The sequence below is a fragment of the Trichomycterus rosablanca genome, chromosome 2 (assembly GCF_030014385.1).
Source record: "Trichomycterus rosablanca isolate fTriRos1 chromosome 2, fTriRos1.hap1, whole genome shotgun sequence".
Lineage (NCBI taxonomy): Eukaryota > Metazoa > Chordata > Actinopteri > Siluriformes > Trichomycteridae > Trichomycterus > Trichomycterus rosablanca.
In genome coordinates, this window is record NC_085989.1 from 25,879,934 (window position 1) to 25,894,059 (window position 14,126).

A 14,126-nucleotide genomic window follows, 5' to 3' on the forward strand; every position below is an offset into this window, starting at 1 on the left:
GGGAACCTGGCGTGCCCCTACTAGATGGGACGGGAACCTGGCAGGGCACAACAAAAAAATCTGGCGTGCCCCTATTAGATGGGACGGGAATCTGGCATGTTGCAACAAAAATGTCCAGAACTTATAATGTCCAGGTCTTCTTCAAAGACTGGATTAAAAATAAAGAACTCCTCCAGGCCACCCAAGAAGGATGGGTTCCTGCTGAGTCTGGTTCCTCTCAGGGTTTCTTCCTGTAATTTTTAAGGGAGTTTTTCCAAGCCACTGTCACCCTCGGCTTGCTCAGCAGGGGTAAAGTTGATGTGAGACAATGTTCATAGTAAGAAGCGTTATATAAATGAGTCTGACTTAACTTGACTGATACACGTAACTTGTGTATAATCTACCTCACCATTATTTACTCAGTACCATGTACTAACCAACACTTGTCTCTAGTCTTGTCTTCCTTTATTTATTTTAAGCATTCTCATATTATTGTAATGTTGTCTACCTGCACTGTACTGTACTGTACTGTCTTGCACTTTTTGTTCTATGTTGCACCTCGGACCTGGAGGAACGTTGTTTCGTTTCAATATGTACTTGTACAGTATATAGCTGAAATGACAATAAACCTCTCTTGACTCTTGACTCTCATCCCTTCTCTGCGCATGCCCGAAACATCTCGCCTTCATAACTTTGCCTGCGCTGTGCCTCTAATAAACTTGTTCCTAATCTTCTCCATACTTGTCACTTTCGATGAGAATTGCAGCATCCTCATTTCTGCCACCTCTAGCTTCCTCGCCTGTATTTAGTCAGCGCCACTGCCTTCAGGTCATTTCACATATCAGGCCTCACTACTGTCTGGTAAACTTTTACCCTTTCACCCAGATATCCTTCTATCACAAATCACTCATGGCATTCTATGCCATCCACTGCCTGCCTGCACCTCTCTACCATTCTCCATTACTTTATACACTCAAACCCAAGAATTCATAACTTGAAACTTAACCCTTCCTCTCATTCACGCATATGTGCCATGTGTTGGATTGGCACCCTGCCCACAGAAATGGAACTAGCAGTGACCCTGACCAGGACAATAAAAATAAGATGAAAAAAGAACCTCATTTAAAAGTGAGACCCATTTCAGCTACCAACATTCATTGTACTGTATTGTAGTAGTGTCTAATGTTTATTGTGTTACTTAAACATTGTCAAAAGTTACATTGTCAAAAAGCATACAGTACATTTCTCAATGGACATACAATGCAAATATAGATTCAGCAGTGGTCTTTAGAATTTGATTATGAACCTTAAAGGTATTTTTAAATAACTAAGGTCACAAGATGTACTGTACATCATATAATATCATCCCAGCGATAAACACTTTAACCTTAAAATTAAAACTTGTTTAGAATCTTTTTTTTAGAAATGTGTACAAGATCACAGTTAAATATCAAACACTATTGTTTCTACAAAATCCATTTATTGCATTATCCAAGCATTAACCAAGGATTTATCACTTTTTTCTGTACAATGGATTTTAATTTTTATTACAGCATTAATCCTAACAGAGCTTAAACAAGCTCATAGTGACTTTTAATGTTAGTACTAAAATACAATTCCTTTTCCATCATTTTACATGCCGCAATCACTTTGGTTAAAGGTGCATTTTGCAGATGCATATGTCTCCCACTGTTTGCATTTATTTACCTATTTAGTCTACAGGCTTTATAAATGCTGGCGATCCCTAAACAGATTAGCTAGCTCTGTTCTGTTGATGGTCCCATACGCCTGAGAGTAGCTGCCTAGCTTGGCACGAGGGTCTCCAGTGGCAGAAACATTTGAGTTGCTCTGGAAGACCTTCTTGCTAAACTTGGGAGGTGGTTTGGCATCCCGAGTCTGAGAGGGTGAGCGCTGGTTCTGCACAGAGAAGCGAGAGCATGTTAGGAAGAAAGAAGATATGAACTATAATACTGGTATCAAATTGATATCGGCTGATACCAATATTTGATTATTTATGTGTTGTCTTGCTAAAAAGCTGAACCTTAGGTAGCACCCAGGTGTTGTGTTGAAATGTGGGATTTAATCTACATTTTCTGCAAAGCGTAAACATACAACTTGTTTTGATTCATGTGATTAATACAGCACTTTGTATGTATATATTAACCTTTGTAAGTATAGTGTTATCTGACTGTTGTTCTGTACACTTTTTCATCTTTCTTTTTTCGAATCTGTCACAAGGAACCCTTATAGGACCCCCACTGACCAGGTGTTATTTGGGTGGTCAACCAATCTTAACACTGAAATGACTCAAGATCATGGCAATGACACAAGATCATGGCATGGCAGAGTGTGCTTAGAAAGGTCGACCTCACAAATATCTCAGTGGGGGTCCTATGGGGCGCCCTTTCCATTAAAGCATGGGATAAATTGGGGTGACAAAGTACAGAGTAACAGTAATTGCATATTCACAAATTGCATCTATTTGGTTGGTGTACCTCATAAAATGGCCAATAAATGTATGTACAAGGTTGCTGGTAAGTATATACATTTAGCTTTTGTCTCATCTCTTTTGACTGAGCTGAATTTAACCAAGTTACATCTAAGTCCCAGAATTATCGGGGTACAGGTGAAATAGATTGTTAAAAAATCCTGCATGCAAAAAACATCTAAGCAGTGCAGTAGATTTAAACAGTCAGCAGAGACATGTACTGTATATTCTCTGTATGTAATAAAATGTGTGAGACTTTCACTAGTAACTAGTACGAAATCTAATACAGAAGAATGCAAAGATCAAATGTCTAAAGCCTGGAGGCATTAAGTTTCGCAGCAGAGACACAGCAGCATTATTTCCTGTTTTTTTGTGACACCTTTATTTTATGAACTACTGTATGTAAGATTTGTAAAAGCATGTAACAAGTGGTCACTCACTAGATGTGCTGAGGTAACACACAGACTAGGAGACAAGAGGGGTTCCTCTTTGCGAAGCAGAGGGTTATTCTGAGGCTGTAGAAGAGTAAGGGAAAAGGAGCGGGTGCCTGCCACAGGGGCTGAGTGGCCCCGCTGGGGACTCTGCTCTACAACCTGAGAATTACACAAAGAACACTCAACACACTATAATCCCTGAGGGATAGACCCTGAGGTTGCAGAGGTAGTTTTGGACAGCAACGGACAAGATGTAGACAAGAAGTGTAGTCATGGAAAAAAGCTAAAATATTCTACACTAGCAATTATGAAATTGTTATTATCATTTACGGTATTACAATGACACTACTCTATATGGGCAAAAGTATCTGGACACTTGAAAATTAGCTTGTTGAACCCCTCTTCCTATTATTGTGGCTATAACAGCCACCACTCCCCCAAAGTAGGCTTTCCAAAAGATTTTGGAGTGTGTCTGTGAGACTGAAAGTCATCAAACAATATTTTAATGGACCTCACTTTGCGAACAGAGGAGCAGTCAAGCTGGAACATAAAAGCGTCTTTTAAAAACTGTTACACATAAAGTGAGAAGTACATAATTTATTTATTAATAATTGTTTATATATGCCTGTTAGTAATTGGTGTGGCATAACTACCTGAACCTAAAATGTGTGTCCACATACTTTTAGCCATATAGTGTTCCACAACAGCCATATCATAGTACCTGATAGGAACGCACTGTGAGCAAAATGAATCTACAAGTGAAGACTTTTAGTCAGAGACTGAGAAGGAAGAGAGGTGATAAGACTTACCTTGTTAGAGCTTTCTACAGGCAAGATGCTACTGCTTTCAAGGTTCTGAGGTTGCTGCACCATCTTTCTGCCAAATCGATAATTCTGATGTGGAGGGGATGCAATGGGATTGCAGGCTGGTTTGACCACACTATCTAATAAAAAAACATTTAATACTGAAGTTTTTGCATAATACTATGTTGTATTTTAATCAAACTTGAGTGTTTAGGTATTAGGGGTAAGCTGTACTGTAAAGCAGTTCTTACTGGACACATGTGTGATGGGGTTGTAAGATGTATTGGCCATGTTAGGGTTTGTGGACTGACTGCTTCTCCCAATGGCTTGCTGAGTTTTGTCTGTTGTAGAGACAGGCCTGCCAGTGGTTGGTCGTGGGCCAGGTTGATCTTTCGTGGAATTATTTTCCTCTTTCTCCTCCCTGTTACATTCACTGTCTTCTGCATCATTCTTGTCCAGTTCATTGTTCGCACTATCCATTACAGCTTTGGGCATCAGTTGAACTTGTCTTGCCATTTGGCGGGTGGCTCGTTTTTTCAAAATCATCTGTTTATAACGAGATTATTGGTTATTGGTTTGTATTTACTCTGGTGTGCTAAATTATGTTCTTTATATTAATTTAACAATAAATTACTTCAGTTTGTTTGTATTTATTATTAAAACATTAGCTTCAAGTTATCTTTCAGTTTCAGTGGTGCCACCAGCCTGTTTGGGCATCTACCAGACACAACAGGTCGTGTCAGAAGGAAGAAAAGCTGAGCTGCAACACTGATTCTCACTGTCTGGTCTTGGCGACAACATGAGCACCAGATAAATAGAGAAGACATGGAGGGAGTTCAGCAAAATGCACATTGGAATTGAATATGTCTATAAAATCGGGACAGTGCAAAGAGGGAAAAATAAACCAATAAAAAAACACACAGACTGTGCATGGCAGAAATACATTCTGGACAAGTCACCAATATATTCCAGGACAACACACACTTATTCCTGGCCTACACATTTAGCCTACCCAAAAGACACAGAAAACCTTATTCCAAGTTCCAAGTTTATTTTTGGCTTATGGATTCCCAAGCCAGAAGTGAAACCAAGTTATTATAATGAATGTAATAAACTGGTGATTAATGGACATGTTCAAAGATGTTAAGTTTATAAAGTAAACTAAGAAAGAAATGCTTAATTTCCATTAAAACTAAACTACTAAGTGATTCTATTTCCCACTGAACATATACAGCTACATTTTAGAGAATAAATCAAGTACTGTCTAAGCTCATAGTCTTTAGCTACTATGACACAGTACTTCTTTTATGGCACATATCACATGACTGAGTTTACATTAACGGTTATGAAAGTACTGTTATGAGTGCAAACAAATCAGAAGACTACCTCATAAATTTTGTTTCTGTACTGAGCAACTGAGAGCTGGACATCATCATCCACAGGGAGAGTAACATCATAAGCCAGACTGGGTTCTCTGGCTGGGTTGTGAAACCTTAAATTAAAAAGTAGTTAAAAACAAAATGTTTTACTATGTTTAATACAAGATGACAAAATACTACAAAAAATTCCAGAATAAAAACTGACACACTTTCAAGGAATGTAGAAACCTTGTGTAGGAAAAGTTACAAAATTGAATTTACTTGGCAACATAAGGATGCTGCAGGGCCTCCTCTGCAGTCAGCCTCTTATCTGGGTTGAATACCAAAAGCCGCTGTAGCAGATCAAGAGCATCAGGAGGCACTGACGGCTGCAGTAAATCGCCTAACGGCACCTGTGGTCTAGACGGTTACAAAAACATATGCCCATCAGTGCCAATCTCAACAGATCCAAAACATATCAGAAAGCTAAGTCATGACAGTTAGTTTAAAACTAATGATAATATACAAGAGAAACCAAGAAGTGTACAGCTAGGGTCAAATGCAAATTTTAGCAAGTGCAAATGCTAAATTCCTTCAATACGCATTTTATCACAGCAGGATCCTTATTTGATTCTTTAAATTTGAAATCATTGAAGCATGACAGTGAGTATATTAATAGTGATGATGGAGCATATATGCCTTTTAACTTTAAACTACTCCTTTATTCTGAGGTGCATAAAGCTCTTACTCTTTTAGATACAAATAAATCAGCCGGACCAGATTATTTAGATCCAGTGTTTTTAAAAATGGCAGCTGATATTATTGCAGGACCATTGACTTATATTTTTAATCTCTCATTAGCTACAAATGAAGTTCCCCAAATATGGAGGTCTGCCTTTGTTGTGCCCCTCTTAAAAGGGGGAGATCCTACCATGTTAAATAATTATAGGCCCATCTCCAAAATTTCGATTATAGCAAAAATGTTAGAAACCTTTGTAAATGAGCAATTAAAGGACTATTTAACAGTGAATAATATCCTGAGTTTCAATCAGGTTTTAGAAAAAAACATAGTACAACTACAGCAGCATTAAAAGTGATAAATGATTTAATTTTATCGTTGGATAAGGGCGATCATTCTTTGACAAAAATGTCAAATGACTACTGTTAGATGTCTGATACCTAGTTTTGTCTTTGGACACATACCTAAGCAGCATTCTCTGAATTACGGATGCTCCATATTCAGATCTGATGGCCAGAATGTCTAAAATGCAAGAAATCAAACCAAAAAAATTATTAAACATTATTCCTGCACCCCAGTTCTACACTACGAATGATATGATAATGTGTATCTCTTAGATTTTTAGGATAATTGCAGAATTATGAGCTAGAAAGAAACTGCATCCCACCTCCCTTAACCTGGTGAGCATTTTTGGTGGTATAGCATTATAGAACGCAGAGCCCCCTACCATCCTACATAACACATTTAAATAAAGCTAGAGAGTAAAGTTACCCTCTGGCAAAGGATGTGAAATTGCACTCATGACTTTTTCAATCTGATTGATGGTGGAGGTCCCAGGAAATAATGGCTTGCCAAGCAACATCTCCCCAAGAATGCAGCCCACACTCCACATGTCCACCCCTTTCGTGTATCTACACAGAAAGCATAGGTAAAAGTCAAACAAAAAAAAGAGGAAACTATACAAGACTAATGTAAAAAAAAAAAATTATGTGGAAAAATACCTAGTGGAGCCAAGAAGAATTTCAGGTGCACGGTACCACCGTGTTGCTACATATTCTGTCAGGGCAGGGTTCCCAGCATCCTCTTGGATCTGGTAGAGTGAGCGTGCCAAGCCAAAGTCACATAGTTTAACAAAGCAATCTGCATCTAGGAGTATATTGGATGGCTGCAAAAAAGAAAGAAGAAATAGAAAAAAATAAAATTGATACAAAATGACTTTTTAATATGTTTTGCAATTAAAACCAATGTGGAAGATATCCTACCTTCTGGTCCCTGTGGATAACATTTCCTGAATGTAAGTATTTGGTGGCTTTAAGGAGCTGGTACATAATATACCGTTTATGAATGTCCTTTAAAAGATTGCTCTTTTTAATAACTGCATGCAGGTCGGTATCTGGATGGAAAAATATTGGTAATCAATTTCAGTTGTTTTCAAAGTCCATTCAGTTGCATTACCTAGAGTCATCACACAAATGTAAAACAATAAACACATTCACAGTTTGCGTCAAACATTTAAATACATGTAAGTGACATGTACGTATGTCTTGATAGTCTTGGGATTTCTATCATTGGAGACTAATAACTAAAAAAGACAAACATGGAAAGACAATTTGTCAGAATGATCAGATATCTAGAAAGTTAAATGCCACTCAATTGCCAGTCTACACCAGTCCACTTTAAAATGGACATCTGCACCTAGTCATTTATGTAACCGTCCAAAAAGCAAGACAAGTAAATTGCAGTGCATTGCGTACAATCATACATAAAGGGTCAAGAGTATCAAGTGATGTTCACATTAAACTCCAGAATGGGAAAAAAATATGATGTTAGTGAGTATGTAAAAAAAACTGCTGATCTATTAATACTTTCATACACAACCATTTCTAAAGTTACAGAATAATACAAAAACATAATTGAGCTGCGGTATTGCAGAATATCAAAGAAGAATGGTCAGATTGATTTAGTATGACAGGAGGCTCCAGTAACTCAAATATCCACACTTTACAACTGTGGTGAGTAAAAAAGTAAAGTTTTTAACTGTAATTTCTGCTGAGACATGCAGATGGTACGGTCAGAATTATTGGTGGATGTGCAACAACAGAAGACCGCATTGGGTTTCATTTCTGTCATCCAAGAACATGAATGAATGCTTTCTTGGCAAACTTTGGGCCCATAATACAAATCAGGCATTGTTTGATAGCCTCAACTTATGTGAGTATTGCTTTATTGCCATAATTTAGCATCTTACGATGGCTACTTTAAGCACTGTAATGTGCCAGGTTACAAAGCCCAAGTAATCTCAAACTGTTTCTATAAACATGACAGTGAGTTTAGTGTACGTTAAAGAAGGGGCAGGTACTGCTTGGCAAAAAGGTCCACAACAGTAGGATGCTTTACATTTATTTCATAGCCTGCATTTGAATTAGGCCTTACCCATGTACTCAAATACTAAATAAATATCCTTATCATTCTGGGCTCGGATGACATTGAGCAGCTTGATGATATTTTGATGATCCCCAAACTCCTAAAGAAAATAAATAAGGCTCCAGTTAGACATGTTAATACTTTTTTAAATCAGTAAAACATAAGCAACTGTTGAGTCACTGTAATTTAATGTTAGAAGACACAGCTAAACATTAAAAAAAACTTTAAATGCTGGGGGAAAAGCAGTGACTGTAGGAAGGCCAATCTAGAGATATGAAAGGTTACAGGCATGTAGTAGTGGTTTGCAGTCATCCAGTGTCAAGCCTTGTCCCATTTTTCATTCATAAAGAAACAAATTTTTTGGAAACTCATTGCCCAAGCATGAATGCGTGACCTGTTGCAAACTTTCAATTTATAATTAGCATACATTACAATTTCACACCCCGTCCCAACCTTTCTGGAATGGAGGTTTGTATGTAATCCAAACATTTTGTAAATACCAAGAAACTACCAGTGTCGTTAACAATAAAAGCCAAATGTATGTTTGGTATTACTTATTAACTTATTAAGTGTTCTTACCTGAAGAAACATGATTTCTCTGAATGTTCTCTAAATAAAACACATTATTATCACAAACATTAAAAATAGGCATAAAAGTACATTTTTTATATGTTTTATACAGAACAACAATAATATATAAATTCATATAAAGGATATACAGTGTATCACAAAAGTGAGTACACCCCTCACATTTCTGCAAATATTTCATTATATCTTTTCATGGGACAACACTATAGACATGAAACTTGGATATAACTTAGAGTAGTCAGTGTACAACTTGTATAGCAGTGTAGATTTACTGTCTTCTGAAAATAACTCAACACACAGCCATTAATGTCTAAATAGCTGGCAACATAAGTGAGTACACCCCACAGTGAACATGTCCAAATTGTGCCCAAATGTGTCGTTGTCCCTCCCTGGTGTCATGTGTCAAGGTCCCAGGTGTAAATGGGGAGCAGGGCTGTTAAATTTGGTGTTTTGGGTACAATTCTCTCATACTGGCCACTGGATATTCAACATGGCACCTCATGGCAAAGAACTCTCTGAGGATGTGAGAAATAGAATTGTTGCTCTCCACAAAGATGGCCTGGGCTATAAGAAGATTGCTAACACCCTGAAACTGAGCTACAGCATGGTGGCCAAGGTCATACAGCGGTTTTCCAGGACAGGTTCCACTCGGAACAGGCTTCGCCAGGGTCGACCAAAGAAGTTGAGTCCACGTGTTCGGCGTCATATCCAGAGGTTGGCTTTAAAAAATAGACACATGAGTGCTGCCAGCATTGCTGCAGAGGTTGAAGACGTGGGAGGTCAGCCTGTCAGTGCTCAGACCATACACCGCACACTGCATCAACTCGGTCTGCATGGTCGTCATCCCAGAAGGAAGCTGACGCACAAGAAAGCCCGCAAACAGTTTGCTGAAGACAAGCAGTCCAAGAACATGGATTACTGGAATGCCCTGTGGTCTGACGAGACCAAGATAAACTTGTTTGGCTCAGATGGTGTCCAGCATGTGTTGCGGCGCCCTGGTGAGAAGTACCAAGACAACTGTATCTTGCCTACAGTCAGGCATGGTGGTGGTAGCATCATGGTCTTGGGCTGCATGAGTGTTGCTGGCACTGGGGAGCTGCAGTTCATTGAGGGAAACATGAATTCCAACATGTACTGTGACATTCTGAAACAGAGCATGATCCCCTCCCTTCGAAAACTGGGCCTCATGGCAGTTTTCCAACAGGATAACGACCCCAAACACAACCTCCAAGATGACAACTGCCTTGCCGAGGAAGCTGAAGGTAAAGGTGATGGACTAAACCCAATTGAGCACCTGTGGCGCATCCTCAAGTGGAAGGTGGAGGAGTTCAAGGTGTCTAACATCCACCAGCTCCGTGATGTCATCATGGAGGAGTGGAAGACGATTCCAGTAGCAACCTGTGCAGCTCTGGTGAATTCCATGCCCAGGAGGGTTAAGGCAGTGCTGGATAATAATGGTGGTCACACAAAATATTGACACTTTGGGCACAATTTGGACATGTTCACTGTGGGGTGTACTCACTTATGTTGCCAGCCATTTAGACATTAATGGCTGTGTGTTGAGTTATTTTCAGAAGACAGTAAATCTACACTGCTATACAAGTTGTACACTGACTACTCTAAGTTATATCCAAGTTTTATTTCTATAGTGTTGTCCCATGAAAAGATATAATAAAATATTTGCAGAAATGTGAGGGGTGTACTCACTTTTGTGATACACTGTATGTATAATTCTAAATATGTTAATTGTACCTGAGCATCAGTTTTGTTTCTGAAGGCATCAAATATTTTTTTCACAGCCACTGTCTCCCCTGTCTTTTTATCCACTGCCTTCCACACAATCCCATATGCCTGTTATGGAAGACAACATAGAATTAAACAATATACTTATATAATTAGTGACATTTTTAGAACTGTTGCCAAGCAATGTGTGCTTAAGTCATAAAAATACTCCAATTATTGCGTTGGAAAGAGTTGGGAGAAAACATCCCAGACTGGTTATAGAAAAGAAACCACCTAAGTAATAATTACGTTATCAGTTTATTTATTGTGTATGCATCACAGAACTAAGATAACTCCTACTGATTTGGTTTATTTTCAAAAAATATGTCCTAATTATATTGCCACTTTTAGCACAGAATATAGATAATACTTTGCAATTTGTAAAGTAGGGATACTACACTTTATGAATTCAACACACAATTGTTTTCCCAAAGGCGCAACAATAAATTACATTAACCCACTACTGCTAGGATCCAGGGTTCAAACCCCCAGCGGTGCTATCAGCTGTTCAAGCATCCATATACAGATGTGATTGGCTATGTCTAGGGGGTATGTCGACGCCCCACAATGGATTAGCGCATGTCTAGGGCATGGAAAATCAGACCCACTGTGACCTTGACCAGTATAAAGCAGTGGTAAAACATGAAAATTAAATAATTCTGTTATTATAGCAATGATATGTTTATAATTTTAGAACAAATATTATTATTACTACTACTACTAATCTGTAAAATGTCACAACACGGCACTGATTATTAGAAATTATTATTTTAAATTATTATTATTATTACTATTAAAACATTACACCTGTGGCTGAACTTGCCAGTGCTATACATTACACAACATATCCTGTATAGTGATATACAGTGAAGGATGGGAGCACTAGTGCATTTTTTCAAGAATTAAATACAAGCCATTTAATTGGCATAACAAGGTTTAAATGAATTTCAGTATGTTCCCCGTTTTGTTGAAATTACAACATGCACTCGAGCAGGTAAAGACTCCACAAGTTTGTGCCCCCATAAATGCTCCATGGGGGTTAAATCAGGTGACTGTGACAGGACTGTCACCACTTTTCAAGTCTTTAAGTAAGTGTTGTTTGAAATCTGTATTAAAAAACGTAAGAAATTTAAGGAAATGCCACATACAAGCATTTTTATTAGTGCTTTCAGACTTTTGGTCCCTACTGTATGTAACCATGATTATAAAATGACATTAAACGTGATGGAGTCTTTCAGAGTTTACCCCTTTGCCGAGTCTCCTCTTGATTTCATACTTCAAGGTGATGTGCTCTTCCACTTCCGTCAGGTTCATTATGTCTTTCACGTCCCCTCAAGCCACTGGGAATTAAACGGAGCACAAAGTGTCCGAGGCAAATAAACTTCACTCCTCGCTGAATGTGTTTTATTAAGAAGTAACAATATGTTGTTTTTTAACTTAATGTTCAAATGAGAGTGCAGGTGACGTTGCTAACTCACTAGCTAACGCCTTCAACCTGTTCTAACTAGCTAAACAAAACAGCGATAACTTAATAGCATTAGCCTGCCAGTGAGTGTTCTAACCACGACTGGATAAAGTTACTGGTCTGTTAATGTTGCTATAAACATTTTGAGGTGACAAACTGGCGTTAACTGTATGTAAGAATGCGATCGAATCTAGGTTTCTGCAGTCTGACTCTCCTGCACTAGCGGTGACGGCAGTTGCGCATCGTTTCGTTTTGAAGCGTTGCCATGGGGACGCATATAGCGGCGAAGCAGTTTTGTCTTAAAGGAGCCGCAGCACTAAACCCCCTGTTAGATAACATTATTTATTTAGATTTCAATTAACATAATTGTTTCAATAGTTGCAACCTGATACTTACAGAACAACTGTTGGAGATCCAGTCAAACGATCAATTACAATATTAAATAAATGCCAATGGACAAATGTAACTTTGTTGAAAGTAATCATTAAATTACGCATTAAAAGTCAAAGCAAACACCTTCAACACCTCTCCATGACCCTCCGTCAAAGCAAACATGGATAAAACGATGTACCTAAACATATTTACAGAGAATTTAATCTCAATCTTAAAGAGGCAGTGGTTAGCTTAACCTGCCCAGGAGAACAGCATATTAACAGCCCTTACCATGACTGACTTTGGGCTGGAATGTGATGAAGAAACTAAGTGGGTGGAAATGAGAAACATCTAAATTGAGACATTTGGATTATAAAGATTGCAATTACAAAATGCAGATACATTTCCCTAGTTTTTTGTATTACTTTTTTGAAACTCTGATAAAGCTAGTCTGATGTAACCCCAGGTGCTCCTAGAGGTCAAATGTCCATTGTGTTAAAAAGCAGGTTTTCTCACCAAACTGTACTTATAATTTTTTGTAGTTTTCTGACATTTTAAAACATCTTTTTAGCTTATGTATCTTTGATCTATTACAGTAATCGATTTGCTGTGAGAACTGGGAGTTTTTCTAAGTCTCCTAGTACAATCGGTTTAAAAGCATTTCTAGAACACAGAGTGACTGCTGATTTATTGAGCATATATCTCTATGGGGTTTACCCAGAATTACAATAAAGAACAGGAAATTTGGATGTGCTTCTGGGCACAAATATAAGACGCACCACGATGAAGGCGCCATGTGACTAAGAACATACAAACTGTGCTTTATATGTCTAGGCACAGTGAATTTTACAACGGCCGTTCTCTAGGGATTCCAGGCCCACAATCTGAAGTTTAACATACAGTGCCTATGTGGAAAAAGACACCACTGAGCAAATCTCTCTAGCTTTAATATTAATTTTAATACTTACAGCTTTCCGGGTCTTATACATCCATGCATAGACTGTGCTTTTTTAGTATTTCACTGCATAGCTTGGATTAATGACTAGATCTGAATGTTGTGCTTCAAAACCTTGTATCAGAAGAGGACGTTTATTTAATAGAATTATTAAATTTGCATACAGTAAAATGAAACAAATTTATCTAAACAATAATAAAACAATATTTAAATGAACAATTAATAAAACAACTAACATTGTTAAAAATACATTTTTTTAAATGGCAAAAACCCTTAAATTCCTTCAACAGATTTGAGACACCACAAACAAAATGTATATGCCAAGCTGCTTCATTATCACATGCACTAATCTAGTGCTTAATTAACTGTTCGTTTAGTGTATAGAGATTATTTACACTTGCTGGCCACATGTACTGACACCAGTTCTGTGGTAGCGACGCTTGACTCCTAACCCCCCAAAAAATCATACAAACTTAGAATGCCTACTTTTTACCAGTTAATAATTTAAGCTTTTTTTTTTTAACTAAAATGTGAGGAATAATTTGAAAATTAGAAATAATTTTGAAAATTATTTCTAATTTTACAAGGCTGTGTTTGTATCAGTATTGACCAGTTTGAGCATCAAAAAAACCCCAAAAGTCACAGCAGCCAGAAACAGAAATCTGTGGTAACATTAATATGACAGAGAGGTTCAGTCTATTTCATTGGCCTTTTTAGATCTGAATCCAATGCCTTTGTA

General features: G+C 37.8%; 1 protein-coding gene across 2 annotated transcripts; it reads right to left on the minus strand.

Annotated features, from left to right (window-relative positions):
• Positions 1-1,439: 1,439 nt before the first annotated feature.
• mapk15 (mitogen-activated protein kinase 15) lies at positions 1,440-12,291 on the minus strand. 2 transcript variants are annotated; one of them, XM_062990492.1, is made up of 15 exons: positions 12,074-12,291; positions 11,841-11,935; positions 10,566-10,664; positions 8,805-8,834; positions 8,235-8,325; positions 7,064-7,194; positions 6,803-6,966; positions 6,573-6,712; positions 6,266-6,323; positions 5,345-5,482; positions 5,091-5,196; positions 3,956-4,250; positions 3,711-3,844; positions 2,908-3,060; positions 1,440-1,896 (listed from the first exon to the last, which is right to left on the minus strand). In XM_062990492.1, the coding sequence occupies exons 2-15, from the start codon at positions 11,907-11,909 to the stop codon at positions 1,705-1,707; spliced, it is 1,800 nt and encodes a 599-aa protein (XP_062846562.1). In that variant the 5' UTR covers positions 11,910-11,935; positions 12,074-12,291; the 3' UTR covers positions 1,440-1,704. The 2 variants fall into 2 exon arrangements, with proteins under 2 accessions (XP_062846562.1, XP_062846558.1); XM_062990488.1 differs by having other exon boundaries at positions 11,841-12,291.
• Positions 12,292-14,126: the final 1,835 nt, after the last annotated feature.

Coding starts and splice junctions, on each gene's coding strand:
- mapk15 (XM_062990492.1), bottom strand. CDS start 11,909: ATGAACCTGACGGAAGTGGAAGAGCACATCACCTTGAAGTATGAAATC. Junction 8,326..8,804: donor GAGAAATCATGTTTCTTCAG/GTAAGAACACTT, acceptor TATTTTCTTTAG/GAGTTTGGGGATCATCAAAA. Junction 3,845..3,955: donor CCCCATCACACATGTGTCCA/GTAAGAACTGCT, acceptor TTTTTTTATTAG/ATAGTGTGGTCAAACCAGCC.